The sequence below is a fragment of the Oryctolagus cuniculus genome, chromosome 3, assembly GCF_051225735.1.
Source record: "Oryctolagus cuniculus isolate XC-2025 breed Fujian yellow rabbit chromosome 3, ASM5122573v1, whole genome shotgun sequence".
Lineage (NCBI taxonomy): Eukaryota > Metazoa > Chordata > Mammalia > Lagomorpha > Leporidae > Oryctolagus > Oryctolagus cuniculus.
Window position 1 is genome coordinate 42,631,380 of NC_142869.1, and position 19,031 is coordinate 42,650,410.

The 19,031-nt window shown below is 41.3% G+C and overlaps 1 protein-coding gene across 7 annotated transcripts in view; it reads left to right on the forward strand.

Annotated features, from left to right (window-relative positions):
• Nucleotides 1–19,031, forward strand: part of RFTN2 (raftlin family member 2) — a 68,669-nt gene that overhangs the window by 18,144 nt on the left and 31,494 nt on the right. For 2 of the 7 annotated variants that reach the window (XM_089330114.1, XM_017343006.4), the window contains exons 2-5: nt 5,931–6,011; nt 8,150–8,333; nt 11,085–11,199; nt 16,668–16,941. In XM_089330114.1, coding sequence (XP_089186240.1) covers nt 5,931–6,011; nt 8,150–8,333; nt 11,085–11,199; nt 16,668–16,941 — 654 coding nt within the window. The remainder of the gene's footprint in view (nt 1–5,930; nt 6,012–8,149; nt 8,334–11,084; nt 11,200–16,667; nt 16,942–19,031) is intronic. The other 5 variants (XM_089330115.1, XM_089330116.1, XM_089330119.1 and 2 more) reach the window with 4 other exon arrangements.

Consider the following 19,031-nt stretch of genomic DNA (forward strand, 5'->3'; position numbering starts at 1 on the left):
CAAGCCTTCCAGTCAATTTGGAGTTTATATATCTTTAACAACTCTCCAATGGCTAATTTTCCTTTTCTACGAAGAGGGTAGACCTGTGGCTCAGTCTGTAAGAAAACAGCATCTAGCTAGAAATCAAGAAGTTTTCATTATATGTATTTGTATGACAGCTTTCTATTGATATTAAATGATTCTGGTTTTATCCTACTCCATAACTCTTATGGGTGGTATAACTTTATTTTCAAATAAATTCCTTTTACACAAAATAAAAATAAAAATTTAGGGATATCAGATAGCACCAAAAACAGTCAGAGTGTGCTCAACTGATTAAAATTTGGGAGTCACCACCCCAGTCCAACAACAGGCCCTTGGTTAAGAGGGTCACTGAGCATGGCTGGCTCTAAGCCTGCCTTATGGAAAGAGTGGCTGGGCTTTTTGAGAACTCCTGTTTTATAAAGTCAGGGATTATTTGAGTACTAGATTTTTTTCGAGGTTGCTGGCAGTCTGCTTTCCAGTTAAGTGGAACAAAAATCTCTTTCACCTCTATTTCTTTGCCACTTTTCTTTACCATACAGATTTATGTTTTCAAACGAGCATGTCAGAATCCTATTGTTCCCTGCCACCTGCAGTTTGGGTGAATATTTCTCTGTGTCACTGACTCTTCCATTGCTTAATCAGGACCCCACCCATCAGCCTGTCCTGTGGGACCCTCAAATATATGCAGATGGTTCCTGTCCTCACATATCTGAATGACACTTACCTCTAGACTTCTCACTCTCCTGACCACTTTCTTTTCCGTATACTCTAACTTGTCATTGTCTGTCTCTAATTTGGCCCACACAATTCACTGATTCATTCAGCAGATACTAATTGAATCTGCATGTACTAGACCGTGTTCTAGGGATAGTGATATGGCAGTGAATATCCTTGCTTCCATCCTGATGAGGGAGGTAGATATTAAATAAGGTGATTCGGTGAATACACTTTAATTAGTAGTAGATAGTGATGAGTACTAAAGAAAAAGCATTCAGCTGAGAATATACCAGTGAAGGTCTCTTGGCCCGGAATTCGGTGAGCCTCTTTCATGTGGGAGCAGTAATTTCCAGATGACGCACGATCACACTCTTAGCTTATCGTTAGTCGCTGGTCAGCAGAAGTCCCCATGGGTTCCCCCTCCTCCTAAATGAACATATATTATATCTGATTTTTCCTTACTCTGTGCTTTGTAGAACTTAGAATTTAAACCTGTTAGGATTATCTTTTTGTTGTTAAATTTTTGGGATTTTTTTTTTAAATTATTTTTATTTGAAAGAGAGAGAGAGAGATCTTTAATCTGCTGGCTCACTCTCCACCCCACCCCACCCCCCCAATGGCTAGAACAGCCAGGGCTGGGCCAGGCCAAAGCCAGGACCAGGAACTAGCAGCTTCATCTGAGTCACCCACACAGGTACTAGGGCCCAAGTGCTTCTACTGCTTTCCCAGTCACATCAGAAGGGAGCTGGATCAGAAGTGGAGAAGCCAGGACTCAAAATGGCACCCACATGGGAGGCCAGCTCTGCAAGCAGCAGCTTAACGCACTGTGCCACAGCGCCAGCCCCAGACCGTTAGGACTTTTGTCTCACTAGACCAAGTCCTTGTCAAACCCTTGTCCTCTTGGACAACATATATGCAACCACTTCTTTGCTATATAATTTACCATTTTTCATTTATTATAAGATGCTATTGATTGTAAAGCACACCCATTACTTTAGGTGCTAAAGGAAAGAAAAAAATGTACAAAATTAACTCTGCTTTCTTATCACTTAGTAATATGATTTTTCACCTACAGCAGAAAGCCTTTTCAGACATTTTTGGACATAATTTTTCTTTGTATCTCTTTAACAATACATTTTTAAAAGAAAACCAAGTGAGGCCGGCGCCACGGCCCACTAGGCTAATCCTCCACCTATGGCGCCAGCACCCCAGGTTCTAGTCCCATTCGGGGCGCTGGATTCTGTCCCGGTTGCCCCTCTTCCAGTCCAGCTCTCTACTATGGCCCGGGAGTGCAGTGGAGGATGGCCCAGGTCCTTGGGCCCCGCACCTATATGGTAGACCAGGAAGAAACGCCTGGCTCCTGGCTTCGGATTGGCGCAGCGCGCCAGCCATAGTGGCCACTTGGGAGGTGAACCAACGGAAAAAGGAAGACCTTTCTCTCTGTCTCTCTCTCTCACTGTCTAACTCTGCCTGTCAAAAAAAAAAAAAAAAGAAAGAAAGAAAGAAAGAAAGAAAATCAAGTGAAATAAAGATGCTCCTAAAACTTCTTAGCACTCAGAACCTGACTGGAACAGCTTGCATTCTCAGAGCCCTCGTTTCCCGTTTCTCACATTCTATTCTCCAGAGTTCTCAGGAGTGCGGGTGATGCTGCATTTCTTAAAAGAGTGCTGAGATTTTCTTCCAAGTAACTGACGCCCATCCTGCCAAGTTTGAGAGTAGGGCTTTCTTCTCCTTGCCAGACATTACCAATGGAAAATTCTCAGGCAACAGCCAGGACTCATAATCTCCACTTAAAAACTCCTTTAACAGTTTGTTGACTGAAACTTCAATACCCAAGCTGACCAGTTGTACAACATGGAAAAACAACAAATTTCACACACATAATGAAACCACCTCACAATCACCACCTGGCCTACAGTTATTAAAATGCCAGGAGGATTTCCAATGCAAGGCACATCCCTTATTGTTGGATTGAATTTTGTAATTTACAAAGGCATGCTTTCAAAAAATTAAATACCCACCTACATTCATATTCTTTATGTTATCACCCACAAAATGCATACTTTTGAGTTTCATTTTTGACAAGTAAACATTTTTAAATAATGCTTTAAAATTTCCTACACCTTCACCAATTTTAAAATTTTTGTTTTGCAACCTACCTTGCTAGATAATCAAATGAAACTGGGAACATAATAAAGTTCTTTATTTTTCTTGCACCATTTTTGAGAAGGCACATGCCTTTTTAAATTAATAAAAATTGCAATATGCCATTGTACTTTAAAAAAATATCTTCAGGGCCAGTGTTGTGGTGTAGCAGGGTAAGCATCTACCTGCAGCACTGGCATCCCAGATGGGCACCGTTTTGAGTCCCAGCTGCTCCACTTCCAATCCAGCTCCCTGATAATGCAGCTGGGAAAGCAGAGGAGGGTGGCCCAAGTGCTTGGGTCCCTGCCCCCATGTGGGAGACCCAGAGGAAACTCCTGGCTCTTGGCTTCAACCTGACCTAGTCCTGGCTATTGTGGCCATTTGAGGAATGAATCAGAGGAAGGAAGATCTGTGTGTGTGTGTGTGTGTGTGAGAGAGTGTGTGTGTGCGCACGTGCGTGCACATCTCCTTTCTTTCTCTCTCTCAACTCTGACTTTCAAATAAATCTTAAAAAAATGCCTCTTTGAATGTATAAAGTACCTTTTTAAATTTTTTTTTATTTGAGAGGCAGAATGAAAGAGAAAGAGAATACCCATCTGCTAGTTCACTCACCAAACACTTACAATGGCCAAGGTTGGGCCAGGCCAAAGACAAGAGCAAGGAACTCAATCCTGGTCTCCCATGTGGATGGCAGGGAGTCATCTATTTGCTCCATCACCTGCTGCATGAAGCTGGAATCTGGTCGGCGCTGCGGCTCACTAGGCTAATCCTCCGCCTAGCGGCGCCGGCACACCAGGTTCTAGTCCCGGTCGGGGCACCGGATTCTGTCCCGGTTGCCCCCTCTTCCAGGCCAGCTCTCTGCTATGGCCCAGGAGTGCAATGGAGGATGGCCCAAATGCTTGGGCCCTGCACCCCATGGGAGACCAGGAGAAGCACCTGGCTCCTGCCTTCGGATCAGCGCGGTGCGCTGGCCGCAGCACGCCAGCCGGCGGTGGCCATTGGAGAGTGAACCATTGGCAAAAGGAAGACCTTTCTCTCTGTCTCTCTCTCTCTCACTGTCCACTCTGCCTGTATTTAAAAAAAAAAAAAAAAAGAAAGAAAGAAAGAAAGAAAGCTAGCTAGCTAGCTAGCTGAAATCTTGCATGGGGCCAGGTATCAAACTCAAGGACTCTGGTATGGTACCCAGTGTCTTTTTTTTTTTTTTTTTTTTTTTTTTTTTTTTTTTTTGACAGGCAAAGTTAGAGATTGAGAGAGAGAGACAGAGGGAAAGGTCTTCCTTCCATTGGTTCACCCCTCAAATGGCCACTGCAGCCGGTGCACTGTGCTGATCCGAAGCCAGGAGCCAGGGGCTTCTCCTGGTCTCCCATGCGGGTGCAGGGCCCAAGCACTTGGGCCATCCTCCACTGCCTTCTCGGGCCACAGTAGAGAGCCGGACTGGAAGAGGAGCAACCAGGACAGAATCCGGCGCCCCAACCAGGACTAGAACCCCGGGTACCGGCGCCGCAGGCGGAGGATTAGCCTAGTGAGCCACGGCGCTGGCCAGTACCCAGTGTCTTAACCACTGGGCCAGATGCCAGCCCCCTCTGAAGATGCCTTTTATGTGTTGTCTCCTGCACTACCATACTCTCTTGCATGATAGCAAGATCACATAGAATGAGCAGAGCTTTGAGCTATCTACATTGCCCTGAACTCTTACCCAAGGCTCCAGGAAAATGGATTTCCCTCAATATTGAGTTCTTGATTTCTGGCATTTGCCTCTAAGTGGTGATACCAAAGAAGACTCAAATGAAGCAACAAACAATCTAAAAGTATCTCCAACCAAGATAGACTGGAAAACAAGATCAGCAGTGTCCAGAACTTCTCCCAAGCCCATAAGTTCCAGGGAACCCTTTTGAATAAAAGCCACACTCTTCCTCTTCATTAAATCATTCTTTGTGGTACAGTCCTCTCCCAAAATTCTCTCCAGATTTCACTCCAAGATGGCATTAATTAAATCTTATATAGCTCCACTCCTCATTACTTTTTACTTTATTTGCAATGTGATTCTTCTCATTGCAATATTAACATAAGGAACATGATGTGGGCCTTATGCTAGATCCTTCTGGAGTGAATATGACCTTTAACTCTGATTCTTACTATGTTCTTGATCATCCTCACTTTTATGATCAAAAGAGTAAAAACAATCCCTCAGCACCACCTGTGTTTTTTCCCTGTTCTGTCTCTCTCCAGTGAGACTTGGAGAGCCTGCATAATCGTTTCTGAATTTACTAACCTAACTTTTTTATTTTCATTAGTTAATATTGATTGCTTTCCCTCTTGTATGATATAATTTTCTCTCTTAATTCCCCTTATAAACAGTATTTCCAATTTAACCTAATGACGTAAGGAACATGCTGGGTATAAACAGATATGAAAAAGGCAGATTCCTTTCCCTTAAGGAATTCTCAAATAGCCAATACACACATTTAAAGAAGTAACTATAAGACTCTCTGGTAATAGCATTAGTAGATGTACTTGGAGTACAGAAGAAATGGTTAACCAGGCTGGAGGAGCAGAAAAGGAAAAAGAAATCCTGGTGGCACACAACAGAGAGCTGGGGTCAGGAACTCCATGTGGTTCCGGGGTGCCAAAGCAGGACGTACAAGAGTGAATGACAAGAGTGAGGTCTGAATCAGTAAGCAGAGACCGAACTGGCAAGATTCTTTTGTATCATGCTAAAGTATTTCCACTTTCTGCTGCCTGCAATTAATCCATTAAAAGGTGTAAGTTTCTTTAAAATTTTGTAGGATTGGTCTATAATTTAAAAAATAAATTTAGTTTATCTTTAATTCCATTGTCTGGAGTATCTGTTCCATTTTATTTTACAGTTTTTCAGTTCCTTTGTTCAGAAAACAGGGTTGGTAGTCAAAACACTACAAAGAGCAAAACCAAATGAATCACAGAGTTGCCACACACAACCAGGCAGGGCCAGGCTGTTTACAAGGAAGTCCAGCTGTTTCTTCAAAGTCCAGGATCATTCCCTTTGTTTTCATTCCTGTTCACAGCGATGAAGAAAATATATTGTAAATGGAATATTAGTTTAAATCCAAAAAAGGAGGAAAATTGGAGGAAATGGATTCATCCTGGTTTGTATAACTTTTCTGTTGAGTGTTCTAATTTAGTTTGAGAAGTTGGCATGCATACCCACTGATGGTGAATTTTGTTCCATCGTGTGGATGTTAATGTAAGGGAAGGTGGGGATTTCCTCTGACCCTTCGACTCATCTGCTTCCTAACCTCCTTCCTGAGTTCAGGCAATCAGCAGCTTTCTTTGCTGGCCACCACTGACCACATTGACGGAGGGCAAGAGCCAATTTAGCCCATACCTGGAATTAATTTCATATGTTTTGTTACTCAGGAGATAACCAAATTGCAGACATGTTTTTTAGATCTTAATTCTTGATTTTTTTCACAAAGTGAAAATGAAGTTCTTATTTAATTTAATACTGTTGTATTAAGAACAAAAAAAAAGGAACATTTTTCCAAATAACATACTTCACTTTATAAATTTTTATTTATTTGAAAGAGTTACAGAGTGAGAGAAGGAGAGACACAGAGACTACAAGTTCAGTCCACAGTTGGCCAGGACCGGGCCGGGCCAAAGCCAGGAGCCTAGAATTCCATCCGGGTTTCCCACATGAGTGGCAGGGGCCCAAGCACTTGGGATTTCTTTCACTGCTTTCCCAGGTGCATTATTAGGGAGCTAGATTAGAAGTGGAGTGGCCAAGACTGGAACCAGCACCCATATGGGCTGCCAGTATCACAGGTGGTGTCTTAACCCACTGTGGCACAATGCCACTTCTTTTCCTTTAATATGTTAAAGTCTGTGCAGATGGTACTATTCTGTAGTTTCTACAGATTTACCCTCCTTCAAGGGATGTTCAATTGCATATCAATTTTGCATTTAAATTTCCTCTGCATTTATAATTTTTGCTTATGAAAAAGCACTTCTAGATACCTTTACTTTTTCAATTCATTTACTCTAACATTTATAAAGTACCGTAAGAAATTTTATTTTCAGACCGGCGCCATGGCTCACTAGGCTAATCCTCCGCCTGCGGCACCGGTGCTCTGGGTTCTAGTCCCGATTAGGGCGCCGGATTCTGTCCTGGTTGCTCCTCTTCCAGTCCAGCTCTCTGCTGTGGCCTGGGAAGGCAGTGGAGGATGGCCCAAGTGCTTGGGCCCTGCACCCACATGGGAGACCAGGAGAAGCACCTGGCTCCTGGCTTCAGATCGGCGCAGCATGCCAGCCATAACAGCCATTTGGGGGTGAACCAATGGAAGGAAGAGCTTTCTCTCTCTCTCTCTCTCTCTCTCTCTCTTACTCTGCCTGTCAAAAAAAAAAAAAAAAAGAAATTTTATTTTCAGCTTCCCAGAGAAACTTAAAACAATGCTTTTGAATATTAATTAGAAATGAGAAAGCACTTAACAATTGCTGCACCACACATACCATTTTTTCCATTTTTAATTTTCAGATTTGCATGAATTTTATTTCTTTAAAAATTGTACATTTCATCTTTAGAATCATAAAAACAATTGAATCTTCAATTATTGTTTCTCTTTATCTCTTTAAAATCTACTATTGGAAATATAGTCTTCAAATGAAATTCTAAAACAAAGCTTCCTTGGGGTAGACGGGTATCTGTCTAAAAGCTTCCTTGGGGTAGACTGATTAAGATGCCAGCATCCCATATCGAAGCAGCTGGGTTTGATTCCCAGCTCCTGTTTCTGGCTCCAGCCTCCTGCTTGTGCAGACTGTGAGAAGCAACAGTGATGCTCAGGTAACTGGGTTCCTGCCACTCGTGGGAGATCTGGATTAAGTTCCTGGCTCCCAGCTTCTGTCCAGTCCATCACTGACTGTTGTGGGCATTTGAGGAGAGAACCAACAAATAGGGACTCTCTCTCTCTCTCTCTCTCTCTCTCTCTCTTTCAAATAAATAAATACATTTTAATTTAAAAATGAAGCTGTCTTAATTGAAAAACATATAAGAAATTGTATTTCTGCTTTAAAACATATTGGCAATATCATTTATCTACCAGTTCTTATGGTCAGTTTTTCTTTTTTCAGAAATGAGCTTAGAAGATATGGAATACATGCTAATGTAACTTATTTGCGGTTAAGTCATATGGTTGTTTTTCCTACTCATTACTATTGTCATACAAAGAAGTAATGTATAATTCAATCCTAACAGTGTTCCAATTTCTCTTTGCTTTTGATATTTCAGCTTCATCAAACCCAGAAGTCATCAAGATAAATTCAATTCTGGATATAGTAGCAAAAGTGGATGACTATTATCTTAAGGGATATGTTGTTGGGGCTATTCATCCTGTCATACAACCTGTGGGGCAGCGAAAACACCTCCCAGCAAATTACCTGTATAGGGTGGTGCTATTGCGCTTAAAATTAAGGTAAGCGTGGTGCTCAAGAAATCAGTCATGTTCAGAGGCGGTTAAGAATGAAGCTTGAGGGCTGACGTTTGGCACAGTGAGTGAAGCCACCCCTTGGGATGGCCACATCCCGTGTGGGAGTGCCAACTCAAGTCTCAGTTACTCAGCTCCCAATCCGGCTTGCTACTAATGCACCCAGGAAGGCAGCAGATGATGACCCAAGTACCTGGGTCCCTTCACTCACTGGGAGACCAGGACGGAGTTCTAGGCTTCTGGTTTCAGCCTGGCCCAGTCCTGACTGTTGTGGACAACTGGGGAGTAAATCAGCAGGTAAAAGATATCTCCTTCCCTCTCACTCTGCCTTTCAAATAAACACATAAATAAATAAAAACTTTTTAAAAAGAATGACAATTTTTATCTGTCTAAAATAAACTTTTTTTCTTGAATTTTTACTTTTTTATTTTTAAGACAAAGAGAGAGAACTCTCCCATCCACTGGCTCCCAAAGGCCTGCAGTGGCCAGGGTCAGACCAGGAAGGAGCGTGGGGCCAAGAACTCAATCCAGGTCGCCCAGATGGATGGCAGGGACCCAAGTGCCTGAGCCATCCCCTACTGCCTTCCTGGATGCACATTTGCTGGAAGCATGAATAGGGAGTATAACAGACACTTAAATTCAGGCAAGTCCATATGGGATGTGGGCATCCCAAGGGGTGTCTTAACCGCTAGGCCAAACTCTTCCCCTTAAGATACATTAAGCCAAATAAAGGAGAATAAATGATAACTGGGTATTTTGGTTTAAGGCATATTTTCCAGTGGTTGAACCTGGATTGAAGCAAGGAAATTTATACTGCTTCCTTAAAACTCCTGATTGACTTTAGCTCCTGGGAGACAGAGATTGGGGTGGGGGGTGGGGGTTTGAGAATGTCAGTGAACAACAAAACAATTCAATTCAAGCCTCCTGGAAGCTCCTGCCAGGAGCTTCCAGCAGGAGAGAAAGTACAGTGAGCTGCAAGTGCTGTCCTTAGGCTAACGCAGGGGACCGGACCTGGGAAGGCTGCTTTCACTGAGTTGTTTGTTTTGTTTTGTTTTTTTAAAAGATTTATTTATTTATCCAAAAGTCAGAGTTACACAAAGAGAGAAGGAGAGGCAGAGAGAGAAAGACGTCTTCCATCCACTGGTTCACTCCCCAGTTGATCCCAACAGCTGGAATTATGCTCATCAGAAGCCAAGAGCCAGGAGCTTCTTCTGGGTCTCCCACATGGGTGCAGAGGCCCAAGGACTTGAGCCATCTTCTACTGCTTTCCCAGACCATAGCAAGAGCTGGATCAGAAGTGGAGCAGCCAGGTCTTGGACTGGCGCCCACGTGGGATGCCGGCACTGCAGGCAGACAGCTTTCCCACTACACCACAGCGCCAGCCCTTTGGGATTTTTCTTTTTTAAGATTTATTTATTTATGTTTGAAAGTCAGAGTTACAGAGAGAGAAGGAGAGACAAAGAGAGAGATCTTCCATCTGCTGGTTCACTCCCCTGGATAACTGCATCACCCAGCACTGGGCCAGGCCAAAACCAGGAGCTAGGAGCTCCATGCAGGTCTCCCATGTGGATGGTAGGGGCCCAAGCACTTTTCCCAGGCCATGAGCAAGGAGCTGAATCAGAAATGGAGCAGCCAGGACTTGAACCGGTACCTATATGTGATGGTGGCTTTACCCACTATGCAACAATGCTAGCCCCAACACATCAATTTTTTTTTACATAAATCTTCATCTATATTAAAAACATCTCAAAAACTAGGGTTAAAAACTGAGCTTTCTTCCGGCTGGCTCTGTAGCATAGTGGGTAGAGCCGATGCCTGCAATGCGGGCATCCCATGTGGGTGCCAGTTTGAGTCCCGAGTTGTTGGGCCCTTGCACCCACATGGGAGACCTGGAAAAAGCTCCTGGCTACTGGCTTCAGATTGCCCAGCTCCAGCCATTGCAGCTGGATCTCTCTCTCTCTTTCTGCCTCTGCCTTTCTGTAACTCTTGTCTTTCAAATAAGTAAATAAGTCTTAAAAAAAAAACTGAGCTTTCTCTTTTTAATGATTGGACCAACAACAATCACTTTACTATGAAGGGGCTAAGCAAAAAATGAAATATGAACTAAGAGGGAAAAAGAGAAAATAGGAAAATTGAGAAAAAGAAAGGACTTTTAAAAGTTCTAGGTGTTTTTAAGGCATATGGTCTGCCACTGAGCAGTTCCTACCTATGTATACATATGAGAGAATCTGTGCAGGCTTCAACTCTCACTAGGATACAGAGCCTCATCAGATAGTCATTCATTCAAGCATAACTAAATGAACATTTTTACACAGTATTAACCACATTTTTCCCACTTTAGGTATTACTTCAAATAGACTTAGCAGCATCCTGACAAGGCTAAGAATGAGCAAGGAATAAAGATCAGAAAAAAAGAAAAAGAAAAAAGCAGGACAATATTTATGTCTTTATATAGATTTTTAGTTGTGCTTTTCTATAACAACAATGAAAAAACATTTCTACTAACTTCAATTACAACAACAGACATGAAGCTTGTCTCCCATTTTAAATTAGAAATTAAGTTAACAGATGTTTAAATTAAGGAAATTTAATAGAAGTTACGGTGTGTTTTTGGTATCTTTCTACATAGAAATAACCAAAAAAAGTCTGCCTTAGCCTTTTTTGTGAGTTGTTCACTGGTTTTCACATAAATGTGAAAACACATGGCCTCCAACCATGAACATATTCTCTCTGTTACAGCCCCAAGCATCCAGCAGCACCCAGTGGACAAAAACGCCCAAGGCTTGTGATTGAGGAATGTCCTCTAACTTATGAGACACAAACAAATGATGTAGCAAAAGAGCTGATAGAAAAGGTACTATAAGCATACATTTTCTTCATGTAATACTAAGAAACATTTGATATTTCTTCTCTATCAATTTCCTTTTTCACTTTATAAAGATTAGGGAAATGATTAGGTGACTTTTACTGCCAGAATGTAAGACATCATTGAGGCACTTGTACCGAATTGTGCGGAGTTAAAACAGATAAATACAGGCTAATGACACAGAATGGAATTTACCAGAAGTACCTTTAAACACATAGAAGAGCTTAATAAAAAATATGATACAATAAAAATGGATGAATGGCCAGTACTTAACAAACGCTGTTGAAAAACTGGGCAGCTGTTCTATAGGAAGCTGGCTCCACATACTTCAGATGTGATTAAAAGGTAATTTTTAGAAATATAAAAACTATAAAAGAAAATGGAAAACCTATTCAACTGTGAATAGTCTGAGGAGTTTGAGCATACAAATATATCCTATGTATAAAAACAAAGGATCAAGGGGAAATCTGCCACAAATATGTCTGTGGGAACTTCCTTTTTAAAATATAAAGGAAATGAACACAAATACATGAAAGTGATATCCAGTTCTAAATAGACACACATGGTCCATGAACAGTAAACACAAAAGAAAGCATAACTAATACAGTTTGAAACAGGTTTAACCTAACTAGTAATTTTCAATGTAAATAAAAACTGAGAATTAATACCTCATCAGTATTAAATTGGGAAATTAAATTGAAATTACTATATCAGTACTAGTAAAACCTTAAGAACAGTTAATATTCATATGGCAACTGGCATTGAAACATATTAGTAATTCTTCAATATTAATTTGGTAATAAGAACCATCATTCTATTTTATTTTGTGACCTCATAATCTCCTGTTTAGGAATCTAGTCCAAGAAAATAATTGAAAAGGAAAAAAATTTATACAGAGATATTTTCATAATTTATTCAGTAAATAAAAGGTCAAATTCCCAATAACTTGATAACTTTGAAGGAGACAGTGGTGTATCCGTAGGATAGAATATTTATGGGTATTAAACCTGACAATTATATAACTGTCAAGATAGAAAAGTCTATGTAGTATGACAACTGAAAATTGAATGGAAAATTGAATAGTACATGTGTATTGATTAAAACCAAGAAAAAATACATTCACAAATAGTCTAAATTGGTAGAATTTTATGATGAGAACTTTTTGGTTTTAGTTTCATTAGCATGTTTATAAGGTTTTAGCTTTTTATTTAAATACACACAGCCAAAATCTAAGGCATTTTTTTTTCAGGTTAGAAACTATGAAATGTGTTCATTTGTTTCTATTGTTTCCAAGCTTTAAATAGCCATGTGTGTAAAATTATCTGTGGTTTGTGTGTAGCCAGCTATAGCTGCTAATGATGTTTTCCATGTAGACACAAAGTCACTATTCACTAAGGGTTTTTAGAAAGTCTTTAGACTAGAGTTTTATAAACAAAGTACACAAACCGTTTACTACTATTCTGGGAAATTTAAATTTTTTTCTTGGGAATAAATCCACTCTAGAAAGTTTCTTTTGAAAACAAAAATATAGCTACTAATTTGATCATAGTAGATTACCTTCCAAGTCCTTGTTTTGCTTTGACTTTCTGGACACAGCTAAAAAATTATTTAAACAAATACTGCTATCTCAGCAATTAGAGTAATGGGGATATTTCGTGAAGAATAAAGCTCCAGGAAACATAGCACATGAAATTTGAGCATTGCCCTAGGTACGAACAAGAGCAATAGATGATGCCAAATACTATTTTTGAACAGTTGCCTTGTGTAAAGAATTGACTATTGAATGACTAGATTTTTTTCAAAGATTTATTTTATTTTATTTGAAAGGCAGAGTTACAGGGGTTGGGGGAGACAGGGAGAGAAGAAGAGATGGAGAGAGAGGTCTTTCATCACTGGTTCACTCCCCAAATGACCACAACTGTCAGGGATGGGCCAGGAGCTTCATCCAGGTCTCCTGTGTGGTTTCAGGGACCCAAGCATTTGGTCCATCTTCTGCTGCTTTCCCAGGCCATTAGAGGGACCTGGATAGGACATGAATTGGTGCACGTAGGGGATGCTGGTGTTATAGGCGGCAATTTTACCTACTATGCTATAACGCTGATCCTTGAATGACTAGATTTTTAAGCCAAACTTTAACATTACACAAAAATTTACTGTTTTTTTTAAGATTTGTTTATTTCATTTGAAAGAGTTACACGGAGAGAGGAGAGGCAGAGAGAGAGAGAGAGGGCTTCCATCCACTGGTTCACTCCCCAGTTGGCCACAATGTCCGGAGCTGCACCAATCTGAAGCCAGGAGCCGGGAGCTTCTTCCTGGTCTTCCACGCGGGTGCAGGGACCCAAGCACTTGGGCCATCTTCTGCTGCTTTCCCAGGCCATAGCAGAGAACTGGATAGGAATTCGAGGAACCGGGACTCGAACCACTGCCCATATGGGACACAGACACTGCAGACGGTGGCTTTACCTGCTACACCACAGCACCAGCCCTGATCTGTTTTAAAATTAGGTTTACAAGAGTTTTCTTAGGATTCAAAAATACAAATAACATTTTATGAGTATCAACCCTCCAACTTAAAAGATGGAAAAGATATTAATACCATGTTTTTATCAGATTTTCTAGGTAAAATTTTCTAGTAATAGAAAAACCCATTACATTTTTTCACTCAACCCAATTAATAAGACTTAGAGGAAGCACTGACAATAAATTCATCCATTTCCACCTGCAGAATACCTCCTTAGCTCCTCCCTCCCCTGCCCCACTCTCCCAGGACACCAAATATAAAAGAAAATTTGGGGTTGGGGGCCTGTAAGACTTCCTGCATTGTTGTGGACTAAATATGTTGATCTACGGGGGTAGATGCTATTGCCCCAGCCATAGTCCTTTGTCCTAACTCTTCACACCCTCACCTTCTCCCCTTCCCAAGATTCTCCCACCTCATTGTCTGGAACTGAGTTATAGCTGCCTCCTATGATTAGACATTGCACTCTGATTTTTCTCCAGTTCTTTCTGGCATTTTTCATTGTATTTCATTCTGTCTGTAGGTGTTTGATTTGTACCTCCATCAAACTCTTCCCCCCGCCCCACACCCCCAGGTGACATTTAGAACATTTAATTTAAATGTTTAAAACCACTGCCATGTAAAAATTATTGCTATTTCTTCCTTTTAATTTGTTTAAGAACTACTATCAAGGACCTACATCTCCAAAGCACTATGTAGTCCTTGCTCTTGAAGGAATTGCCAGTTGAACAAGAGAAAGACATGGGGGAAGACTCTGTGGTGCAGTGGATTAAGTCACCACTTTTTTTTTTTTTTTTTTTTTTTTTTTTGACAAGCAGAGTGGACAGAGAGAGACAGAGAGAAAGGTCTTCCTTTTGCCGTTGGTTCACCCTCCAATGGCCACCACGGCCGGCGCGCTGCAGCCGGCACACCGCACTGATCTGATGGCAGGAGCCAGGCACTTATCCTGGTCTCCCATGGGGTGCAGGGCCCAAGGACTTGGGCCATCCTCCACTGCACTCCCTGGCCACAGCAGAGAGCTGACCTGGAAGAGGGGCAACCAGGACAGAATCCGGCGCCCCGACTGGGACTAGAACCCGGTGTGCCAGCGCTGCAAGGTGGGGGATTAACCTAGTGAGCCGCGGCGCTGGCCTAAGTCACCACTTTTAAGATGCCCACATCCCATTTCAGAGTGCCAGCTTGAATCCCAGCTGCTCTGCTTCTAATCCAGCTCCCTGCTAATGCGCCTGAGAAGCAGCAGAAGATGACGAAGTGCTTGAGTTCCTACCATACACATAGAAGACACAGATGGAGATCTTGGATCCTGGCTTCAGCCTAATGCAGCCCTGGCTATCATCCATTTTGGGAGGGAACCAGCAGAGGCAAAAAACATCTCTCTCTCTTCTCCTTTCAATTAAATCAATAAATCTTTAAAAAGAGAGAGAAGAAAAGAATGGAGAAGGAAGGAAGGAAGGAAGGAAGGAAGGAAGGAAGGAAGGAAGGAAGGAAGGAAGGAAGGAAGGAAGGAAGGAAGGAAGGAAAAGACAAAAATAAAACAGAAGTGAAGCAAAAGCAGAGAGGAAAATAACCACTCTTTTTTTTTTTTTTTTTTTTTTTTTTTTTTTTGTAATTTTCAAATTGATTTATTTGCAAGATGGACAGACAAAGAGCTCCCATTTGGTGATTCAATCCCCAAATACCTCCATCAGCCAAGGCTGGGCAAGCTGAAGCCAGAAGCCAGAAACTCAATCCAAGTCTCCCACATGGAGTGCAGGATCCAACCACCTAGCCATCACCACTACTTGCCGGAGTTCCTAATAGCAGGAAGCTGGAGTCAGAAACCAGAGCCAGGCATCAGTCTCAGGCACTCCAGTGTGGAATGCAGGCATCTTTTTTTTTTAAAGATTTATTTATTTATTTATTTATTAAGGATTTGTTTGTTTGTTTGTTTATACAGAGAGGCAGAGGCTGAGAGAGAGAGAGAGAGAGAGAGAGGTCTTCCATTCACTGGTTCACTCCCCAAATGGTCACAATGGATAGAGCTGGGCCAATCGGAAGCCAGGAGCCAGGAAATTCTTTGGGGTCTCCCACACAGGTGCGGGGGCCCTAGGACTTGGGCCAGCTGCTTTCCCAGGCCATAACAGAGAGTTGGATCAGAAGTGGAGTTGTTGGGATTCGAACCTGCACTCATGTGGGATGCCAGCACTGCAGGTGGTAGCTTTATCCGCTCACTAGTCCACAGCGCTGGCCCCGAATGCAGGCATCTTAACTGCTAGGCCAAACACCAGCCCCCAAAATAACCACTCTTAAAATCACCAATTATTTCACTAGCATTTCATCATATGCTACAGAATCCTATTCTTTAATTGATAAGGTGAAATCTAACCATGCATATTTGGCCCAGAGAGGGGGCAATAGCATCAGAAAGCTTCCTAAGAGTTGCAGTATGAACTGAGCTTGTACTTTATACCTACTCCTTCATCAAGATTTTGCAGTTTTCTTTATTAACATCAAACAATGCTCTGTTTTTTGTTTTTTAATTAATGAATTAATGCCTGTTCCTTATTAATGATAATGTATCAGGTAATGTTACTGGGGATTTCATAGATCAGCTTTAAATTCTGCTTCTACTGGAGGCCATTGTTATATGGTATACAAAAGTCATGTGATAGAGTTATTAATTCTTCCCAAATAGAATTCAGAGAAGAATATAATTCATTCCTGATTTCATAACTTCTAAAATGTATTAGTTATATTTGAAGAAGTCACAATGCTAGTGTGACATAATCATATGAGCAGTGTTGTTTTGGGGTCATTAGTTTATGAATGGGTCTTTAGTTAGTAGTTGGTTTCCTCTATATTGTAATAGATTTCCTCGGGTAACCTAGAGGTTAATTAATAAAGTGATTAATGCAAATAGAATTTACATTTTGTCCTGCCATCTCTTCTTAAACTTCAGATTAATGTCGCTGCTAAAAAAGGAATGAAATTTGTTGGGTTCATACCACAACATTATCCATCTAAATTCTGCAATGGAACCAGCCATGACGGAGATCTAGAATCAATGCTACATGTGAGACACAGTTCAGAAGAAAACTGTAAAAGCTGGAATGAAGGAACCTTAAGTGGGCAATCGTCTGAAAGTGGAATTGAAGAAGAACTTCATCACGAAAGCAAACAGGATCAAACGGAACAAAATGGCAGCCCCACTTCCTCTAAATCAAGAAAAGAAGGTAACAGATATGATGAGTAGAAAGAGACTATGCAAGGAGTCTTCAAAAACTTCAAGACAATGTCTATTATGAGAAAACTGGATGGGTTTCAAATTTTTTTTGGTATCAAAAATAAACTTATCTTTTAATTCCACTTTTCAACACACTTTTTTTTTTTTTTTTTTTTTTGACAGGCAGAGTGGACAGTGAGAGAGAGACAGAAAGGTCTTCCTTTTGCCGTTGGTTCACCCTCAAATAGCCACTGCTGCCGGCGCAATGCGGCCGGCGCACCGCACTGATCCGAAGGCAGGAGCCAGGTGCTTCTCCTGGTCTCCCATGGGGTGCAGGGCCCAAGCACTTGGGCCATCCTCCACTGCACTCCCTGGCCACAGCAGAGGGCTGGACTGGAAGAGGGGCAACCAGGACAGAATCCGGCGCCCTGACCGGGACTAGAACCTGGTGTGCCGGCACCGCAAGGCGGAGGATTAGCCTAGTGAGGCACAGCACTGGCCTTCAACACACTTTCTAAAGTACCCTCATGTTACTAGTTTAAATTTATCAAATAAGTTTTTGAAGTATTTTTAGAAATAGGAGGTAAAAATGAAAATTTTGAAAGATTAAAAAAGTCCAAGTGAACTAATATAAAATTTAAAATCATTACAGCCAGAAATAAGGCAGAGGGTTTTTTCAGACAGTTGTCTCTGGCAAGCCACACAGCGCCATCGACATAATGAAACTCTGTGTGGAACATTGGTTTCCATTTAGTCATCTAAAACTTTCTTATAAACCTCTGGAGGCCATACACAGGTAGTAAAGAAGTGCGTCTATAAAGAAAGCTGTTCTTATTTATTTTGTTCTTGTAAACTGTGTATGAGAATTGTAGTTTTTGGCCTTTCCCATTTAATGAATGGCTTTCACCTCTGAAATTAGATGGCTTTCTTTGATAATCAGCTAGAATATGAAAATGGCACATCATGATGAAACAATTATTAGAACAATAGTGCCTAGAGCCCAAAATAACTTTAAACAATAGTTTTATTCTTCTTTGCCAACTACCAAGTCTTCCCCAGAAATTGAGAGAATCTTCTTCATGTATCTTCGACGGCTCAGGTTTTCTGAGGCCTTTAAGGGCATGCTTTTCAAAAGCACTGTCGAAGAAAATCAAAGCCTTCATATACCTCCAAGTATGCAGTGTGAGTTCTGGCGTCAGATGCCTCCGTTTCTTTATAAAAAGGGTGCAGTGGGACCTCCTTCGAGGGGTTGCTGAGAGAAGTAAACAAGAGAGGTCTACAAATTGTTCAGCCCGGGGCCTGGCACAGAGCCAACGCTGTATTAAGTTACCTTCTAGTAACTGATCCGGTGCTCAGTGCTGGCACTGGAGGAGCACACACTGGTGGCATAGGCTTTGGCAGTTATGATGATGTGTGTTGAACATACTGTGCATGGCGGAGAGCCATTTGACCATGTAAGCACCGTCTGGGAAAGAGCTGGAAGTGTTTCCTAACTCATTATCTCACCTATGCCTACCACACCACCACCATCCTCTGCTTTCCTCACCACTTCCCTACCTTACAACCATGCTGAGTTTTATGCAGTATACAAATTATAGGGATGTAAAAGTGAACAAGAATTGGTGGAGCTATGGTTGGGGAGCTACTCAACAGCTTTCACCCAGGGCTACTTTTAAACCCCATGCTGATTCCCACCCTAAGTTTGATCAAATCAGGTGTCTGCTTCTGGTCTTTTCAGTTCCAGATCCAACATACTACTTTATTAAATTATCAATATTTAGATTCTGATTTCTAAATATCTTAAAGTTATGTACTAATTAGTATAATCTTCTAGGGTAATAGCTCTTAATTATCTGGCAAAACCCATGGAATTCAAATACTTTTGGTTGTAATATAAGTTATGTTAAACTTCCTAAAATACAACCACAAGTATTGGTCCATAGACTTCAAGTTAAGAATTTGCTAATTTCCAGTATTTCTATGTCCGAATACACATTCTAGAGTCAGTCTCACATATGTGTCCAAGGATGCATGAAAATGTTTGTAGTAACAAAATACTGGAAATAATTTATACATCCCTCAAAAAGAGAGTAGTAAACT